The sequence below is a fragment of the Psammomys obesus genome, unplaced genomic scaffold, assembly GCF_907164565.1.
Source record: "Psammomys obesus unplaced genomic scaffold, mPsaObe1.curated_primary_1811, whole genome shotgun sequence".
Lineage (NCBI taxonomy): Eukaryota > Metazoa > Chordata > Mammalia > Rodentia > Muridae > Psammomys > Psammomys obesus.
The window spans coordinates 527,935-549,738 of NW_026590061.1; the positions used below are offsets into that span (position 1 = coordinate 527,935).

Genomic DNA, 21,804 nt, shown 5'->3' on the forward strand with positions numbered 1-21,804 from the left:
TTAATTAGTCCTTTAATTTCTATGAGAAATAGTATTTAAGACTTATTTTTCAGTGTGTGTGTGTGTCTTTTTTTGTATGCTACGTGTGTGTGAGTGCCCACAGAGGCAGAAGGTCCCCGGAGCTGGAGTTAGCGGGGGCTGTGACCTACGTGATGTGCATGTGGGGAACCGAACTATCAAGTGCTCGTGAGCACAAAGCCATCTCCCCACAGACCCTAGAAATAAAGTCGTCTGTCTAACAGATGAGTGAACTGAGTCTCAGAGAGGTGGAGTCCTCAGACTGCCCACAGCAGTTACCAACAGTGTGTTAGTTGTCAGTGATCCACAGCGGACCTCACGTCTGTTCCCTGTCAGCTTTGTACTAGTACACAGGTGCTGGGTGAACAGTGGTGACCTCTTTGCTTGAGGAGAGGAGGAAGTTTCTATATAAAAGACATCAGGAAGATGGGAAGGAGCTTTAACACACTGTTTACTTGTGTGTGTGTGTGTGTGTGTGTGTGTGTGTGTGTGTGTGTGTGTGTGTATATATGGGCTCAGTTATGCTACGGCATGCACGTGGAGATCAGAGGACAACTTTTAAAAATTTATTTCCTCCTTCAACTATGCCGTGGTAGTTCAAAGGCCAGGTGCTCAGGTTTGGTTGTAAGTGCCTTTTTACCACTGAGCCATCTGACCAACATTGTTTTGTTTCTTTGACAGACAGCGCTTCACTCTAGTCCTGACCGGCCTTGTGCTTTTGGCAGTCTCTCTGCTTCAGTCTCTCAAGTGCTATGATCACCATACCTGGGATGAGCTCAAATGTATCATTTAAACATTGCTAGGAATTTGTTTATAAGGCATTTGAATCTTTGTAATATGTTACCCAGCAGTAATTAAAATTTTCGTGGGCAGTAACCAAGAGACCTCTATTGTTATTAAGAAAGAAAATCCCAGCTGCTCAATTTTACCAATAAAGACTCAGGAGTCAGATGCAGAGGTGAAAGTCTGCTAGCTCAGAGAGTCAGAGAAAGACCCCAGCTGATCTTCCTACTTGGCCAGCATCCCAGAAGGAAAAAAACCTTCCTACTCAGCTCACTTCCCAGAAGGGAAAAGCCCCCTCTCTTCCTCCACTCTGTCTTAACTACCCTTCTCTCAATGCCCTTCTTTTCTGTTAATCCCTGTCAGCTGGTTTCTTGCTCTGCCTCTTGACCTAGGGTTAACCTCATTTAATCCTATTTACAGAAAGCTCTTGGATAAAAGGTGTGTGCTAGGGCTGAACCACACTACAATTAGAACAAGTTTTTTCAGTTCACAATCTCAGGATTTACAGTGGGATCAAATATCCTAAAACAAGGCTCAGTAAATGAAAGTGCTTGCCATGCAGGCCTGATGACATGACTTTGATTCAAAAATCTCATGGTAGGAGAGAACCAACTCCTGAAAGTTGTCCTTTGACTTCAAAAATATTTGTCTACTTAACCAATACCCCATATACTACATGTATGTGCACACAAACAAGAATAAATATAATCTTTAAATAAATGTCTCCTTTGAGCAAAGGAAGGAAGGAGATAGTTGTTTTCAGTGTTCTGGGAAATGTCCTGCTTAAAGGCCTGGGTAGTACTTTAGACCTTCATCATTCCTTAACAAACATAATTCAGAAGAACCAAAGTGGGCAAATAAGAGACTAGACAAGATGGCCATAGAAACTGTTGATGGCAGATGAGCTCTGTGATAGATGTAGTTCTTGAGAATTTCAAAGGTAGAACCAAAAAACATAAAAGATACCATTGTTGCCTGGTGGTAAGGAAAAGGAATTATTTAGTAGATGCCTGCTACGTACTTCAGGTATGTTGTTTTCACAGATGCACAGTCTTAGAGTTTCATTGCTGTGAAAGGACATCATGACCACAGCAGCTGCTATAAAGGACAACATTCAATTACATCTGGCTTATAGTTTCAAAGGTTTATTCCATTATTGTCATAGGGGGAAGGATGGCAGCATACAGGCTGGCATGGTGCTGGAGACAGAGCTGAGAGTTCTGCGTCTTGATCCCCAGCTAGCAAGAAGAGACTGTGTGCCACACTGGGTGTGGCTTGAGCATAGGAGACTTAAAGCCCATCCCCACAATGACATACTCCCTACAACAAGGCCACACGGACTCAAACAAGGCCTCGCCTCCCTATGGGCCAAGCATTCACACACATGAGTCTTTGGGGGCTGTTCCTGTTCAAGCCACCACATGCATTATGATGGTTAATCTTTCATTGACAGCTATGTTAATCTTTGAGCCATCTCTCTAGCCCTCATATTTTTTAAACTATTATTTAGAGATGTAAAGGTCAAAACTACATGGAGTTGAAAAGAGCCAAGACAATTCCTGCTTACTTAAGACAACTTTACAAGCACACCCATGCATTTTAAATTTCAGAGACAGAAAAAAGGAGCTAGTCACTTAGCAGTTCCTGTTTCCTCTTATGGATGAGGAGAGACCCCTTCCTCCCACCACATTCCCTAGGATCCTAGCCACAGCATTTATGGTTCTTGTGCTCCTGAAATAACATTCATACTAGGATAATCCAGGATGCAGGTAGAGGAGTTTACAGAATACAGAAAGAGCAGGTTTATTTTGCCCATTGTCATCTTCCTCAGCTCTGCTTTCAGTTTGAAACTCTGCTCAGCCCTGGCCTCTGTCACCAGCACTGAGTAAGAGAGGGAATATATGTACCCACACCATGTGAGGACAATTCATAGAGTTGGTTGTCTCCTTCCACCTTCATATGAGTTCCAGGGATCAGATGAAACTCGGGCCCTTAGGCCTGCATGACAAACACTTTTTGCCAGCATGACAGCCTGCCTGTAATCCTACCACAGGAGGATTACAAGGTTGAGAATTCAAGGTCATCTTTAGCTATATATTAAATGTACTCTATGCATGGCTTAAGAGGTTCTGGGGTTCCAGCTGAGGATTTCATGTATGCGAGACAAGCATTCTACCAACTGAGCTATATTCCAGCCCTGGTTTTGTTATTTCACTTTGTAGCCCATACTGGCCTTAGACTCTCAGTGATTTCCTGCTTCAGCTACACATACCTGGCTAGCAATCAGAGGGTTGACATTGGAATTAAAGCAGACTCTCATTTCAGGAGCTAGAGAGATGGCTTAGCAGCAAGATGTTACTCTTGCAGATGGCCCGGGTTCAGTTCCAATCAGTCCCATGGCAGCTCACAACCATCTTTAACTCTAGTTTCAAGAGATCTGAGCTCTCTTCTGAATTTCTCAGGCACCAGGAACAGACATGGTATTCATATGTACATGCAGAAAGAATCCTCATGCACCATAAATAAATAAACAATTTTATTTATTTTAAAATTTTAAAATAAATTTTAAATAAATTTTAAAATTTATTACAAGTTAATGCTTACAATACAATAGTAGAAGGTAAGATTCTGATTTAGTCATCAGTGTAGGAGACTGCCCATTTCCTTAATATTGCAGCTGTGATACTTAATTGACTTTTCCAACTCAATATGTCTAAAACCAAATTCATATTTCTATCCATTAATCATTAGATAAAAACTATCTAAATTGTTGTGTAAACCAAAACTCTGTATGTCATTCTTAAAATGTTAACTTTCTCACCTTCTGTACAGTCAGTTGTCTATTTTTCTTAGTTTCTATACACTGTCTTGGTCCAAGATCATCAAGATCTCTCTCTCGGCTTTACTAATCACTGTCTAATTGGCTTCTGCTCCTGGGCAAAGAGGACAGCTGGAAGCCTGACTGACTCAGGCCCAGCTACAAGGCTTTGAGTTGGCCCACCCCAACATCTCCCTAATCTATGAACCTCTGGAGGGTGTGAAGGGTCCAGTCCTACAGATCCAAAGCTACAGGGTCTCCATGTGACAGAGCAACAACAGGATATCCGAGATGAGTCACAGTGAGAATCCGATATTGATAGTGTAGTAGAAGACAGAGGCCTCAACCAGAGAATGACTCACTGAACATTTACAGGTAAAGCTGTCTGGGCAAAAGGGTGCACTGTGGGACACACCGAGATACACTACAGTTTCCAAAAAAGTGAGATTTTATTTTCTTTGAATTATTTTTTTTATTTTTAATTTTTGTTTTATTTTGGGGGGGGAGGCTATAAGGGGAGGTAGATTGAAAGGATGAGGAGATGTGTGGGATTGGGGTACATGATGTGCAATTGACAAAGGATTAATAAAAACTTTTTAAAATTTTTTTTTTCTTAGCCTAGCATAACTTTAATCCCTTTGGCTGAATACAGACACACCCTTGGAACACACCTTTAATCCCAAACAGTGTAGATAAGGTTAATTGATAGAAGAAAGCAGCCATGTTTGAAAGTAATGTCTAAGTGGTGGTACATACCTGTAATTACAGCACTCTGGGAGGCAGGGCAGGTGGATTTTTGTGAGTTCAAGGCCAGTCTGGTCTACAAAGGGAGTCCAGGACAGTCAGGGCTACACAGAAAAACCCTGTCATGAAAAACAAATCAAAGAATGGAAAGGAAGGAAGGTAAACAAAGAGAGACAGACAAAGTATTGAATCAGACAAAGATTTGACAGAATAGGATTTGACAGAAAAGGCTATGCCCAACTCTCCCAAGAAGCTTCTTGAGAGAGCAGCTTAGAGAAGGGGACGGATAAAGCAGTTTTGCTGGGACAGTTTTACAGAGCCAGGTTGAAGAGAGAGCAAGCTAGACACAGGTGAACACTGAATGAGCCAGAGAATGGGAAGGAGCCAGGAGATTAGAACATATTGCCAAAGTTAGTATGAGGCCAAGCAGAGCAATTCAGTCACAAGCTGAGAGAAGCCAGTTTGAATCAGTCAGCTTGGCGAGGAGTTTTGAGCCAGGCAGCTGAGTTGAACCAGCTAGAGTTCAGAAAGACCTAGAAAGGGTGAGCTTACTCAGCAGTAAGTCTCAGAGGCTGAAAACATTCTAGGCCTAGATTAGAATGTATGGAGGCTAGAAGCTTCTAGGACTAGGCCTACGCTGGCAGATGAAGCCTTGAACAGGACAGTTACTTCAAGAGAATAAAAGTTACTTCTGCACTTATTCTTTGCTAGAACCCTAGTTTTTTATTATATATTTATTAATTACAGTTTATTCACTTTGTATCCACACTGCAGCCCCCTCCCTTGTCACCTCCCAGTCCCACCCATCCTCCCTCTTCTCCACCTATGCCCTTTCCCTAGTCCCTGATAGGGGAGGTCCTCTTCCCCTTCTGTCTAACCCTAGCCTATCAGGTCTCACCAAGGCTGGCTGCATCGTCTTTCTTAGAACCCTAGCTTTACACATAGTAGATACTCAAACACTGATAAAGTGAGGGGATCCTGTTTGCTGATAATGCTTCTCTTTGTTCATGTCTTTATGTTTTGTCCACCACAAAACCATCTCTGAAGCAACATAGTTGAATGATCTGTTCTTGCTCCTGGAGCATCTTGAGCACAGTCCATAGCAGCTTAGTTTATATGCCTGCTTTTCCCCCTGGACTATGAAATTTCTGACAGAAGGAATTATTTTCATATTTCTCTTCTAAGTCTGACACAATACATAGGATAAAATGATTTACTAAAGAAAGGAGGGAACGAAGGTAGAGAAAACAGGGCAATTTCATTGATTTTCTGAATAATTTTTATCTCATTGGATAATGAGAAAAAGGATATGGAGTGTTAAAATTATAGAATATGAAAAAGGAGTTGCTAAAACTCAAGCCAAAGAATGTAATCCCAGCACTTGAGAAATACAAGCAGTAGTATTCTCATTTACTCATAAAGTCTGGCCTGGGCCACATAAAACTCTTTCAAGAGACCAACCAACCAACCAAATCAATCACTCAATCTATGTATCAATCAATCCTTCAAAAAACCCAATGAACCAAATAAATAAATAAATAAATAAATCTTTAAAAAAATCAAATAAACAAACAAGCAAATAAATGGAAAAATAAATTCAATAAAATTCTAGCCAAGGATACTTAGTCACTCATAGGAGAAGAGGGCTGCAGACCACATTGTCCAATATTTGGTTAAAGACACATCTTATTTTTAGCTATTTTGTAAGATATTGTTAGTAAATAACAATATTGTGGGTTAACGAGAGACTTAAGAGCCATAGTAAGCAAATTATTATTTATGTCTCAGGTTTTCTGAGAGATATCATGTCTTTGTTCTTTTTGAAAAAGTCATCATATTTTCCAATTCACAATTCCAAGATTAGGAATACAGATTTTGCCTTTTTAATTTGTAGAGAAGCATTTAAGAAAAACTTTTACATCTATTATCTGTGGCATAGGAGGTCTTTCTTCACTCAAATATAACTTTTGGCAAGCTTTTCCTGTAAATCTTATAATGTGTGCTCAAGAAAGCTACAAACTTTTAACTGAATATTTGGCTAATTTTCAAAAAACATTGTACGTGTTGATTCTCTAGTTTAGACGTTAAGAAAGCCTGTCAATAACATTAAATTATAGCCTGCATAGTGACATAATCTTAGCACTTGGAAGAGAGGCAGAGGATCAGGAATTCAAGTTCATCCTTGGCTGGCCACATAGAGTTCATGGCCAGACAGGAAAACATGAGACCCTGTCAACAAAACCAAAGTAACAATAACAAACATGCAAATAAAAGAAAAATTAAGTTAAAATTGACTTTAAAAAAAAACAGTGGCCTGTCACTACATTTCCATATTGCCTGCTTGATATACAAAGAGAAGGTTTGGGGAGATGAAGACATGTCTCAGCAGTTGAGAGCACGTGCTGTTCTTGCAGAAGACCCAGGTTCAGTTCCCAGCAAATGCATGGTGGCACACAGCTCTCTAACTCCCATTCCAGGGGACCTGGTGCTCTCTTTAGGCTGTCTTGGGCACCAGGCAGATATATGGTGATATACATATATACAGACAAATTATCCATGCACATAAAATAAAAATAAACATTTTTTTTTTCTTTAAGATAGAGAGTTAGCCATAGTAGCACAGGCCTTTAACCCTAACACTTGGGGAGGTAGAAACAGGAGGATTAGGAAGTCAAGGCCATCTTTGGCCACATAACAAGCCTGGCTCATATCCCAAGACATATACACTGAAAATACAGTGCATATATTTTTTTGTATTAGTCAGTTTGTTGACACTATAAATGGAGAGGGTTTTTTTGTTGAGACATCACCACCAAAACATTTTTTTGTGAATGTTCTTGAAACTTGAGTTAAAAGTAAAGACTGTAAATATTCTCATAAATAGTTGGGAAGAGGAAAAATATTTTATTCCTTTAGAAAACGTAGGTATATGTCTTCCATTTTCTAAAGTAATAAACCAAAATGATAGCTTTTCTCATAATTTTAATCTGGTAAATGTTTTTCATGGAAGAGTGATTGTAAACAGAGTTGGAAGAGTTCCAAGAAGTGCATCTACAGCTCGGCTTACCTGAGATTTCCCTTTGCAGAGACCACTGGCTGAGATTCATAGCATCTGGTGCTCACATTGTCTTACTATACCATCTGCTGAGCAGGCTGAGTCATCAGACCCATATGCTAGGGAGCAAATTGCAGATCAGTAATGGACGTTCTCCTGTCTACCAGCGTTCTCTTCACCACTGACTCTGTCCTCAAAGTTTATCATTTGATTTTCCTGCTATTTCTTCCCATACAGCAGCTGTTCAGTCAAAAGAACAGTGTTAATATCCAGAGAAAGACTGAGTCAGGTGGATGTCAGGTCAGCGGTGATGGGGCCTCTCAGGCTTGTGCCTGGCATCTTTTTCTCCTCTTCTGTACCTGAATTCAGAAGTTTTTAAATTCAGAGACTGCAAGAGGCAGCCAGTGAGAACAGAGAAGAGGGAAGGGAGACAGGGTTTTGTCTCTGCAGTTCTGGATAGCCTGCTCTGCCACTGAGGAGGGAAACTTAAACTGGCCACTTTTTTTATGCAGCCAGAGCTGTGGAAAGTGGCTTCTAGCCAAAAACTGCAGGGGATTGTAAAAAAAAAAAAAAAAAAGGGAGGGGTGGTCTTTGATCTGGGGATTAGCTCACTGGGTAAATAGGCCTCTTTGCAGAGATCTCTCCGGTATGCTAAAGTGTGCCTGCATTTGTGTGGAGACCCCTGAGTCTAACTTCCTTGTGAATCTACAGGGGAATAAGAGATAAGAGAGACATAACATAGACCACTCACACACACAAGCATTCAAGAGGAAAAGGTGTATGATTGCTACTGTCTTGGTTGGTTTTATACTTCTGAGACAAAGCTTTCTAAATCAGAAAAGGAATTAACTCGTAGTTGAAAAGGCAATTAATCACAAAAACAGATGAATTCAAACATACACAAACAGGTTACATGTTTTTTTCATTAAATGAAACATTTCTTACCTATGTACCCATTATGTAAGTTCATACTGATATCAGAATGACAAAGGTTGACAAACCCTAAAGGTTAACAGGGTCCAAGAGGTTGCAGCAAGGTATATATGCCTGTTAAGTTAGACTGAGCTGGCTGCACATTCCAGTTACCTTTTAGGTTATAGTAGGTTCAGGACAATAATTTTATCTGTCTTTCATTCTAGGATACAAAGTGAATTTAGAATAGCAGTATATAATGCCATAAGCTGACAAGGTATAAGGAACTAGACCTTGTTTATGTATTTTGACATTAAGGTTTGTACTTAATTTAGACATTTGGTAGCCACATTATGTTTTTGGGTTCATGGGAAGCTCAAGCCAACTTGCCTGTATTTGTGGTGTATACCAGGATTCCTGCTAGTGTTTGTTGCAGCCATAAGCTTTGTATCAGCTTTTAAGTTTGCTTGTAAAATGGTTCAAATAGAAAAATTCTGTAAAGCTTTAATTAGGAATAATGAAATCATTGGTTCATTTGAACAGCAGCATAAAGGTCCTGTAGGAGGATTGTTCATTCAGAATGGGTAAATGCCTGGAAAGTGAGGGTTCGCACCATGCCAGAGTTTTGAGAGATACAGCAACACAGGAAGAAGGAGTGTCAGAGGCCAGAAGCAGTTCTTGGGGTACAGACCTTTCAGAATACCAGAAAGCCCACATTCCTACTGAACTTCTCCACTTCAGTGGCTCTTGGCAAGACTGGAAGCCCAAATTTGTCCAAAATCAGGATGAGCTCATGTCAGACACCATACAGATCCACTGTGTGACTTCCAGATAGCAGTACAACACCAATCTCCCTTTTCACTTGTATCTTAGACCTCACTGTGCATTAGTTAAGTGCTGTTAAGCCTTGACGTTCTTGTTGGTCGCTGGAGCATGTGGCCATCTGGCACCTGTGGGAGTCAGAAGGCATCATAGATGTCCTTGTGGTCCTTGGTGATGCTGTGAGCCACAAGCATGGCTATCGCCACCAGCTTTCTCTTTGTTACTTCAAGACCTCAGGGTATATGACCAGTGAGAGAGGTGAGATGCCTTGTCAGCTGTGTCTGTGTGTCATTTGTCACTGCTGTTGAACTTTATTATTGGGATGGTTGACTTTTTCCTCTTGTGCAAATTCATGTATGTATTCTTACACAGTCATAACTGAAATAAAGGCACGCCAAGCCTCTGTGTGTTTCACACTACACGGGAAGTTGAGTCAGTCTGACATACTTGATAATCCAGAGACTCCAACAGTAACCTGACTCTAGGAAATGCTTGCTACTCTATGGCATAGTCATTCTCATCAGCCTGTCTGGACTGGGGGTGGGGGATTTGCTCAGTCTCTTAATGTGCGGGCATGGAAAGAGTCTTGAAGAATATGGGAAACTAAAAGTATTACTGTGTCCATTATAAAATACAATCTTCCATAAGGTGAACCTAATTTAGGCCTTTTAAAAGACCTATTGCATAATCTTTGTTACAAATAACTTAAAAAAATACCTTATTCTAACTGTTTTATTAAATTAAAAGCTTTTCATTTTCAGAGTTTATTTTTCTATGATAAAACGGCATATTTATTCAAAATGGCAAAAATGATGTCAGCATGTGCAGGGCCTATCAAAGAAACACATCTTTATAGAGATTTCTACTCACACAAACCTGGACTCTTTGACTTTGTTCTTAAAATTTTATGATTGGCTTGCTATAGCAGAGTTGACTATATTAAGAAAATTTTAACAAAAAAGTGCTCAGGGAAAGAGTAAAATGACCCAAGTATGCACGTGGACTTCTCAAAGGAGAATTACACTTATATATCTATAAAATAGTCACATGTGGGCGGGTGTGGTGGTATACACCTTTAATTCCAGCACTCTGGGAGCAGAGACAGAGCCAGGCAAATCTCTGTGAGTTTAAGGCCAGCGTGGTCTATGTGGTGAGTTCTAGGAAAGCCAGAGCTACATAGTGAGGTTCTGTCTCAAAAAAATAAAAAATAAACAAACAAAGCCAAACGTACGTTTTTGGTATCTTGTGAGGTTATATCTCAAAGGGTTGCCAAAGAACTTAAAAATGAGATCCTAAAGTGATTGGGTAGCATTGCAGCTTGATAAAGAAAACCGCCCTAGATTACAAGTGCTGCAGAGGAAGATAATTTTTAAATTATTTTAAGTGGATGGGTGTATGTCTATGTACCACATGCTTGCCTGGTACCAGTAGAGGCCAGAAGAGTGCATAGGATCACCCAGAACCAGGGACGATTGTGAGCTGCCATGTGGGTAATGGAAACCCAATCCTGGCTCTCCAGAAGCGCAGCCCAGTGCTCTTAAATGCTCAGCCGCCTTTCCAGCCCCATGTGCTGAAGTTCTTGATTCTCACCTGACAGAGACTCCAGTCAGACTCTGGAGTATGGGGACTTTTATCTCTTCTCATGTCTTAATTTTCTCTTCTTCTGTCCTGCAAAGGATAACTCTTATTTTTATTTTTGTAAACTTCTTTTTTACTAATCAAAAGAGCCTTCACCAGTTTTCCCTGAAAAACTGTCATAATCACTATAAAAATAGTACTGGCTGGCACACTTTTTTTTTTTTTATTTTTATTGATTCTTTGTGAGTTTCACATCATTCACCCCAGTTCCGCTCATCTCCTTATCCCCTCATATCCACCCCTTTGCCCTCGCACCCAACCTCCCTTCAAAATAAACCACAAAAAAACAAAAAAGCAAAGAGAACGCCTCGTCACGGAAGCTGTGGTGTCACCGTGGGTCCCACAGTACACACCTCTGTCCACACGTCTTCACTTGCAAATGTTCCTTGCAGTGAGTCTTTGGTCTGGTTCGAGGTCTCTGGCTTCGGTGACACCATCCATATTGGATCCTCACTGGGACTCCTCCCGGTTACCTGTTGTCCTGTGTCATGGAGATGCTGCAGCTTTGGATCTGCAGGACTGTCCTTCTCACGCATCCCAACTGTTCACAGATGACAGAGAGCTGGGGTAGGCCAGCTCAGAGCCCTGGACCTGGGCCTGGGTGGTAGCTGAGCTGGTCAGCTGGCCAGCTCTCCCTCATCTGCACCACCAGGTGTGCTCTCCAGCACCGCTCCAGCTAGGCCACCCACACTCAATGCCGCCATCAGAAGGAGGCAGGGCCAGTCTTCCTGGAGCTCGCCGTCAGGGCTGGCTCACCTAAGCCCCTCCACAGAGTCAGCTATGCTGGCGGCACACATCTTTAGTCCCAGCACTCTGGAGGCAGAGAGAGGTAGGTGGATCTCTTGAGTGCCAGCCAGGGCTGTATAGACCCTGTCTCAAAGAAATGTTTGCCAGGTGTCTGAGCACACATTGTCTTCACATCTTGTTCAGGGTCAGAGCCTTTTTTTAAACCGGCTTATGAATCCAAATCAAAGGTCTCATTTTCTTTTAAAATTTAAAAAATACTTTACACGTAGTGTGGGGTTTTGTGTGTGTGTGTATGTGTCATGTGTAATCACCGTGTGTGGAAGGCAGAAGACAGCCTGCAGAAGAAAGTTTGCTCCCTCCACCATGTGGGAACGTGGGCTCTGCTGGTAGAACTCAGGCTTGAGAGCCGCCACTTTGACCTGCTGGGCTAGCTCTGGCTCTTGGCTTCTCGTTCTTTGTGAAATTCCCACACAGTGAACATTTTTCCGTTTATGTATATACATCTATTTTTAAAAATTTTGTTCCGTTTATTTCTTGTTCGTGTATGTGCATACATGTGGCGATAGGACAGCTGTAAAGTGAGTTCTCTCTTTTTACTGTGTGGGTCCCAGAAATTGAATGAAGGTTTTGAGGTTTATGGTGGGAGGCAAGTACCTTAACCTGCTTAGCCAAATTGGCCCCACATTTGCTTCCTTTGAGAACATGTTGTCTACATGTAATTTACATTTCTAATTTAAAGCTATTACTAAAGTGAAGCTTGTCCTTTGAATCCTGTTAAAAAGAAAAGCATTCACCCCCTTTTCGTGTTTAAGTTTTTCATATACTGCGTTCTGATGTTCTGATGTCCCCTCCCCCACTTCTCCGCAGCTGTGCATGCCGAAAGGGCTGTCTTTCAGGACACAGGCTGACAGTAAAGAACCTCAGTTCCACTCCTTTATAATCACCCGGGAGGACGGTTCTCGAACCTACGGCTTTGTCCTCACTTTTTATGAGGAAGTTACAAGTAAGCAGATCTGCACCGCCATGCAGACGCTGTACCAGATGCACAATGCTGAGCAGTGCAGCAGCGTCTGCGCCTCGTCCTCCTGCAGTATGGACTCGCTGGCCAGCAGCATCGACGAGGGTGATGCCACCTCCCTTCTGAAACTCCAGCGATACAACTCGTACGACATCAACAGAGACACCTTGTATGTTTCAAAAAGTATATGCTTGATCACACCTCTGCCCTTCATGCAAGCCTGCAAGAAGTTCCTCCTTCAGCTTTACAAGGCCGTGAGCTCACAGCAGCCGCCGCCCTTGCCCCTGGAGAGCTACATCCACAATATTCTCTACGAGGTGCCCCTCCCACCTCCTGGGAGGTCACTGAAATTTTACGGGGTTTATGAGCCTGTCATCTGCCAGAGGCCTGGGCCCAATGAACTCCCTCTTTCTGACTACCCTCTGCGAGAGGCCTTTGAGCTCCTGGGGCTGGAGAACCTGGTGCAAGTGTTCACCTGTGTTCTTCTAGAGATGCAAATCCTTCTCTACTCACAAGGTAGGTGTGCTTCTGCCCTGAGCATGTACTTCACCTTAGAAGCAAATAATGATCTGAAGTCTAAAAAGAATAGGCTTGGGTGAGATGAAAAGTTATAGGCTGTTTCTCATTGAAGTGACAGTGGCTGCAGGATAAACAAAAGGAATCAAAAGTGTTGTGTTGCCCTTTTTCTTTAAGGAAAACAACCCTGTTCCCACTACATATAGTCATCATTAGATGCATTGAAACTTGTTACTCTAAGTGACTCAGAGACCTTCTGTTCTTTATAGTTGGTAAAGTTTCACATGAAAATTAAGGTGGCATTTGAAAGAAATAAATGAAATGTTTACAACTTTATGAGGCAGACAACTTTGGGCCTTTGCTTGTAGGAGCATTTCATGAGTGAGAAAGAAGCAATATACAGGTAGGAAAAGATATGACGCTCCAGACCTAGCAACAGATCTGCTAATGTTGTGTGCATTTGTGTCTTTAACATCCAAGTCTCAGAAGGTATTAACCTTTATTGTGTCTTTATTGCTAGCAAAGATTTATTAATCCACTAACAAGTTAAATTTTGTTTCACTTATATGTTTGGATTGGGTAATATTGAGTCTAGACTAGGATACCTGTTTCTACTTGAATATGAATTTACATAAGGAAGAGAGATGGTTGTGTCATAAGAGATACTAAATCGTAGGAGATTGTAAACTGGCCATGTGCATTGTTGAAACTTTGGAAGTAAGGCTATCTGGATTAGCATTCTGTGCGCTCATGTTTAGGCTGGCAGAACTGTGCAGCAATCTCCCTGCTACTGCTGCTTCTGTCATGCTTATTTTTTTCACTTTCCTTTTTTATTTTTCTATTTTAACTTATAAATGAAACTGGGCCAACCAGGCTATATTTATGCTTCCCTGTCTGTGTGTGTGTTGACACTATTTGTGTGTTGACAGCCCTTGGCAAGGTTTTCTCAGTTTATCCTACGTACTAGTTTTGACAATGTGCTCCAATGTTGCTTGTCGTCATCCGCGAGTCCTCTAATGGCTCACTGACGTCCTTACTTTCCCCTTGCTCTCATTCTCTCAGTGTTCATCATTACCTGTACCTTACCTACTTGTAGCTGAAAACCTTAGTAATCCCCTGTGCTTTCTTACCCTTCCCTGGAGCGATGGTAGGATTGGAGAGTTGTCTGATACCACTCTCTGTGTCAGATTTTAGACCACTTCAGATTTCAGGTTTGGGGATTAGAAATGTTTACACAGGATGGAGAAATGGCAGTGGTTAAGAGCACTTGTTCTGGCTGTTCATGCAGAGGACCTAAGTTTGATTCCTAGAACTCACATTGTAGTTCACAGCTGCCCATAACTCCAGCTCCAGGAAATCTGAGACCCCTTTTTAATCTCCAACGGCACCAGGCACACACATGGAGCACAGACGTACATGCGAGCAAAACACTCATACACATAAAAGAAAATAATCTTTTTAAAAATGTTTAACCGGTATTGGTTTTAGAAGGCATAAAAGCCTTCCTTTCACAACTCTGCTCTGCCCCTTATTAACTATAACTGTAGATGAGTGACTTAACTCTCAAGTGTTGGTCCCACCCTCCACTGATTAATTGTGAAAGTGAAATGAGACCTGTATAGAATTCTTAGACTATTTTTGATGTTCCTTTTATTCAGGGGGAAATTGAGGCACAGGTGTGTTAATTAATCACAGCACAAGTAAGCAAAGTGGTAGTTCAAAAATTGGGCTTATATCAGTCTCTCTCCAGATAACTAAACCATGTTGGTAACTGAACTGGATCTTTCCTTACTGCAAATATTCTTTCTTTACCTGTCTCAGTACTTATTAAATTATTTCCTTATTCAGCGATATGATAAAGGCATCATAGTAAATATTTATGAAGTAGGAAATGTTTTTAATGTTGTTAATATCTCTCCCCTCAGAGAAAGACATTGAAGTGAACAAAATAAAAGAATCACTGTATTGATTTGCACTCTGATGCCATTGGTTTGGTTTTGGTTTTTGTCCTTTGTGATTCTATGTAAGGGGTTTAAAAGCTATTTGCTACTTCATTTCTTTTCTTTTTTTTTTTTTTTTTTTTTTTTGATTAATTTATTATTTTTACAGTATTCTACCTGCAGGTCAGAAGAGGGCACCAGATCTCACTATAGATGGTTGTGAGCCAGCATGTGGTTGCTGGGAATTAACCTTTGGAAGAACAGCCAGTCTCTTAACCTCTGAGCCACCTCACACTGCTACTTCACTTCTTATGCTTGATAAATATGTGCTGTCAGGTTTAAAGATGCCTTAAGAACCAGACAGTTACTGAGAGAATCCAAAGTGAATCTAAGCAGCGTATCAAAGCAGATGCTGAGACCCATAACCAAGCCTTCAGCAGAGTGTAGAAAATCATATGAAAGGAGGAATTAGTATATCCTAGAGGGGACAGGGAGCCCCACAAGGTCCAAATATATCTGAGCATAGGGGTCTTCTATGAGACTGTTTATCCAACCAAGGACCATGCATGGATATAACCTACAACCCCTCCTCAGACATAGTCCATGGTAGCTCAGTATCCAAGTGGATTTCCTAGTAAGGGGGACAGGAATTGTTTCTGACATGAACTCATGAGCTTCCCCTCTCCCTGATGGAGGAGCAGCCTTGCTAGGCCACAGATAAGGACATTGCAACCATCCAGAAGATACCTGATAAGCTAGGGACAGACGGAAGGAGAGGAGGACACCCCCTCTCAATGGACTCGGAAGGGGGCAGGGAGGAGATGAGGGAGGGAGGTGAGGATTGGGAGGGAAAGAGGGAGAGGGCTACAGCTAGGATACAAGTGAATGTATAAAATTATTTAAAAATAAAAAATATTAAACAAAAAACAACAACAATAAAAAAACAAAGTGAATCTAAGACAGATTTCAGTGATGAAAGTATTCATTAAACTGTTTGTAATTTTAGTTCACAACTTACCTAGACAGACCCAGTCTATTATCTAGAGAGTAATTACATCACAGTCTTTTTTTTTTTTTAATGATAATTAGCTATAAATTTTTAAATAGAGAATGCACCCAGGAAGTCAAGTCTCTCTTTTTTTCCAAGGCTCTTTTTTAGTACCTTCAGTCAAAAGACGAATGTGTGAAGGTCACATGAAGCTGGACAGTGTAAGCTGGGAGTATGGTCCTATGTTGAAAAGAACAGTGGAAGTATAAAAGATCGGGAACTTAGATACGAGTGTCTGCCTTTTAGTACCAATAATCAAAGCCTCCAGAACACTTTCTGGCCTTTCTTGCTTGCCTCCTTTGGCTCTTCACAAAGGGCACAGCAATCAGTGCCACCCATGCCACCACAGACCCCTCTGCCATTCCTCCAGTGCTCTTCGCCGTTAACAGTTGTTGGAAAGTAGAAGCCACTTGGAGTTTTCTTGAGAATGTTGGCAGTCTTTTTATTACCTATTGCTAGTCATTATGAAATAGACATAGTTTGTTGGTCACAGTTTATCAATCATAAAAACAAACCTAATATTTTGATAATAGCAACTATATTCCAAGATCTTGATCCAAAAAGCAGAAGATTTTGACCAGTTTTAACTAGTATTTTAGTATTGGATTTTTCACGGGTGGGGGTTGCCTTGAACATGCTAGGAATGCTCTACTAGTGAGCACCTCTCCGGTTAGACTTACTTTATGGTACACATAACCTTCGTATTGTTAAAATTGTCTTTTTATGAGATAGGGTCTCATGTAGTCCTTGCTGGCCCTGAGCTCACTATGTATCTGAGGATATTCTTGAACTCCTAATTCTCATTTCTCTACCTCCCACATGCTGGGATTTCATGCATATGTCACCTTGTCTAGCTCTGTTTGTGGTATTTTTGAAGTAGTAAGGCAGACTTATTTGGGCCAGTTGTGACAGATAGGATATTAAAATGTCAGGGTTCCATCAGGCAGTGGTGGCACATGGCTTTAACCCCAGCACTCAGGAGACAGAGGCAGGTCTGTGAGTTTGAGATCAGCCTGGCCTCATAGATAGTTCTAGAACAGCCAGGGCTACAGAGAAGCCCTGTCTTGAAGAAACAAACAAAAAGTTAGGGCTGAAGAAATTAAAGTAGAAATCTAAAGTGAATGAAATATTTAAACAGGTTTTAAACAGGGAACTTTTTCTCTACATAATGTGCTATTATAGAACAGAAATTATATAAATCGCCTTTCAAGCCATACTAATTAGACATGGGAATGAGTATGTAAGGCTTCCTGAGCAAACAATGTAAACCAGAAGCTGGCGTGTGGTACAGACGAACTGACCATGCAGCAGCAGCTATGGCAGCTACATTAAGTATCTGCACCTCCTAATAACTACCACGGGGCAATGGGCTAAGAATTTCCACTTGAGGAGCAACTGTGGGCTTGCAATTGGATATTAAGACAAACAGTTCCCATGGTTGAAGAACACCAAATATGTTGAAACTTGAAGTACTCAGGCATCTTGTAAGGTCAGAAACCTCTCTGAAGGGAAAGCTGCACGATGAAATGGACAATGTATACGGGATCTCACAAGCACTGGAATGTAGAGATTCATAGAATGCAAAGCACCTCTTCCTTTTGCACCGGCTACAACTGTTATCACTTGGACATGGCACCTCTCAACTGGCCAAAAGAAGCTATTTGGTTTTTGAATGGCTGCTCCAAAGCAAGTGAACATATCTTGTTTAGACGTTCACTGTGGCAGCTGAGGACACTAGAAACAAACGAGCTCAGTGGACTGACTAAACCACATGGTGTTTCTCTAGCAGTGAAAGCAGAGCAGATATACGGTAATAAAGATTCTTACTTCTGAATCTTTACTAACTCGTGTGACAGATTTGGTGCCATTAACACGTGAGACGCCTCTGTAAAGTTGTTCCAGATACCTCCTCTTTCCTGTTACAGGAACAGGCCGCTGCACAGCTTTCATTCCATCTCTTAATTCTTCTCAGTACCCATGTTACATGCACCGGTGAATTAGGTTTTAGGCCTCTTTTTTTTTTTTTTTTTAATTTTTCAGCTGAGACAGCGAGAAAGAGGATTTATTGTTACACTGGGCCACAAGCGAACAGACCTCGTCCAGATTGCCAGAGGTCCCGGGCCGAGGGCCAGCAGGACTGGAGGTGATGTCCCAGGTCCACTGAGACGGCCCTGCCCACAGCAGCGCACAATCCAGCCACCTGTGCCAGCCCCCGGCTTGGAGCACCGCACTTGTACCCCTGCAGGCTTCGTGGTGCACAAGCTAATTTACTGTGCTTCTGCCTCATCTGTCTTCTCTTCATTCGCTTCTGCCGCCCCTTCGCTCTCGTGGTGCAGGGTTTCAAGGTGATGGTGCTGAGGCTGAGAGCTTTTAGGCCTCTTTTAAGGGGTTGTGACAAGGCACACGAGCCCTTTTGTTTATCCTTAATCTTGATTATAGCCCAAACAGATTGTAGTTCATGTTTCTACTTAAGTTTTATTATTTTTTATGTGTATGGATTTTTTTCTGCGCGTATGTATTTGCACCACAGTGTGCAGTGCTCCCAGAGGCCAGAAGAGGGTGTCAGACTCTTTGGAACTGGAGTTACAGGCAGTGCAAGCTGCCTTGTGGGTACCAGGAATTGAGCCCAGGTTCTTAGCAGGGCAGCCAGTGCTCTTAACCACAGAGCTGTCTCAGCCCATAGTCCACATTTCTATTGACAGCTTTGACTTTAAATTCCTCCAAACTGAGACAAAACAGAACTTGATTGGACCCTGTAATGGTGGAAAATATCAAGTGTTTTTATTATTAACTAGATTGTTTTAACTAAAACCACATTAACTTACATAGATTATATTACTAAAATATTTTTAGTTAATCTGTCTTCCAGAGTGCTGTGTTAAGACCCTTGTTTAAATTTCATCAACATCTTTCTTGACATTATTTATTTTTATAATTTTTATTTATTCTTCTGGAATTTCGTACATGTATACAATGTCTTGACTTTTTTAAAGATTTGTTTAGTTTATGTGTATGAGTGTTTTGCCTGCATATATGTCTGTATACCACCAGTGCCATGGAGGCCAGAAGAGGACACCAGCTCCTCTGGAACTGGAGTTAGACATTTGTGAGTGGCCATGTGGGTGCTGGTATTGAACTAACTCAGGTCCTCTAGAAGAGCAGCCAGTGCTCTTAACATCTGGCTCATCTCTAGAGTTCCATATATTCGTTTTTACAGTTTGTTTTTGTTATTATTTAACGTTATGGGTATATTACCTACAAGTGTGTCTGTGTACCATGTGCATATTTGGTGTCCACAGAAGAGGGCATAAGATCCTCTGGAACTGGAGTTAGAAATAGTTGTGAGCTGCTGTGTGGATGCTGGGACTCTAAGCCAGATCTTCTACAAGAACAGCCTGTGTTCTTAACCACTGAACCATCTCTCCAGCCCCAGTCCAATGAATCGTGATCTTATCCACTCCCAACTCATTCCTCTCACTCCCTACAACACTCCCAAGCAGGTCTCCTTCCCATATTCATATTTCTGTCTCCCCTCCCCTTCCTTTCCCTTTCCTCTCCTCTGTTCTCTCTCTCCTTCCTCTCTCCTTTTCCCTCCAGCCCCTCCCCAACTCTGTAACCCAGTAATTGAGGTAATGCTTCATGCTAGAATGTTGACTGAATGTCTAGGTAAAATGGCTGCAATGATTCATGAGTGTAGACCGCGCCTAGAAGACAGCATTCTTGACAGCCTCAGGCTTTTACGTTCCTCTTTCCCTCTTTTACGTGATACTCTGTAGCGTTGTAGAGATTTATATAGACGTGCCGTTCATGGCCGGGCACTCGGCGGTCACTTATCTCAGTACTTGGGCACGTAGGGGTTTCTGCGTTGACTGCTGCCCGCTGAGGAAAGCAGTGTCTCCTGCCAAGGTTGAGGACAAGGCTAACCTGTCAGTACACCCTTTTGTTCACCCTGCTTTGTGATAGCCATTTTACGCTTCCTCATTTTGTAAACAGTTTATTTGTTCTTATTTTCTGTACATTGGTATTTTGACTGCATGTATGTCTGTGCAAGGACATGGATTCCCTGGGACAGGAGTTACAAACAATTGTGAGCTGCCACGTGGGTGCTGGGTCCTCCTGCAGTCAGTCAACAGTCAAGACAGACCCACAAACATATCCACAGGTAACCTAATCCAAAAAATTCCTCATTCAAGACACTCTTCCACAGTGATTCTCAGTCATTGAAGTTGACAGTTAAAACTAATCAGAGCTAATAAGAACTTTTACCCTTTGTGTCATTTCACTGGCTGTGCTCTTCATATCCTTATAATTAATGTTTTATTAGCATTGTAACATGAGCAAACTCACTAAAGCTCAGGTTGTTCGGTTTATAACAATAAGATTACATGAAGTGCCCACATCAAATAAACCTTCATAAGCAACAGCGCTTGGCAAGGACACTGGCTTACTCGGTGCACAGTATCCCAGCTACCATAAAGCTCGTGCCCACAGAGCTGTGAAACACGTGAATCAGCCTTTCCATATGAGTAATTCCTGTTAGCATTCCTATGGGAACCCAGCAAGTCTTACAGTGGTTTTCCTTCAGTCTGGCAGGCTGGCTGCCCCTTTGAGTGAGCCTGAATCATACGCAGTTCTCCATAGTGAGATGTGGCTCCTATCTCAGTTCAAGTTTGTTCTGTTCTGAAACATTTGGACATAAAAGGCCAGCTTTGGTGGCACCTGCTTGTGATCCCCACACTTCAGAGGCAAAGACATGAGGGCCTCTGCAAGTTCATGGCTGACCTAGTGCATATAGTTGGCTACAGGCCAGCCAGGGCTACATAGCAAAACTCTTGTCTCAAAAAAAGTGAAAAACAAAGATACTGTCCCAAATTAGACACCATGATAAAGTCCTGCAGGATACTGATGTTCCACAAAATGAGAAGCTTCACGTTATATTCACTTAGCTTCTTGGTTTTGCTCTTCTCCTGTGTGGACCACAGTCTAAGAAGTACTCTGCTATTCTATGTGAGTTTACCCTGTGGATGGAGCTTTGCACCTGATGGTCAAGCTCAGAGCAACGGAAGCCTGGGCTTGTTCCAGCCTCCATCTCTAACAACACCCCCTTTAATTTCATTTTAGCTCTTAAATAACCGGGGGGGGGGGTATGTTTCCTTATTTCATTATTGGTTTGCATTTCCTTAAGTAGCTGTAAACTATTTCCCAGGAACTGGATCCACTGCAACATTCTGTTGGTAATGTTTCCTTTTGGCGATTGATCCCAGCATATCCGACTCCATACATACTATGGGGACCATGGGACTACCCAAAACCATTTTTTCTTTTTATTGGGATCAGGGTTTGAAATGAGGTGTCACTCTGTAGCTCCAGATGACATCAACTTAAAATGCCTCAGTATCCCCACATCCCACATAAGAGTCTCACCCTTTAATCTCCTGCTCACATTGTATGCCCACAGTTCTGGGCCATTCTAGCAGATCTCACGCTCTCTGGCACTACCATCGGAGGCCCTTTCACCTAGACACCAAGTCTGATGCTGACTAGGTGACGAACAGCTCTGCAGCTCTGACTGCTCAGGGTTAACAGGCAACTCTGCAGACTTCCGGGTTCACTTTTGATTTTACCCATAAATGGAGTGTCTAGGCTACCCACATTTCCTTCTGGTGACTGTTAACTTAGTTTTCCTGGTACCCTCTCACCCTTTTTTTTGTTTTTGTTTTTGTTTTTTCCTTTTTGTGGGATGGC

The 21,804-nt window shown here is 41.9% G+C and overlaps 1 protein-coding gene across 1 annotated transcript in view; it reads left to right on the forward strand.

Moving 5' to 3' along the window:
• Dennd5b (DENN domain containing 5B) overlaps positions 1-21,804 on the forward strand; it is a 127,483-nt gene that overhangs the window by 29,048 nt on the left and 76,631 nt on the right. Inside the window, exon 5 of the mRNA XM_055605614.1 lies at positions 12,405-13,071. Coding sequence (XP_055461589.1) covers positions 12,405-13,071 — 667 coding nt within the window. The remainder of the gene's footprint in view (positions 1-12,404; positions 13,072-21,804) is intronic.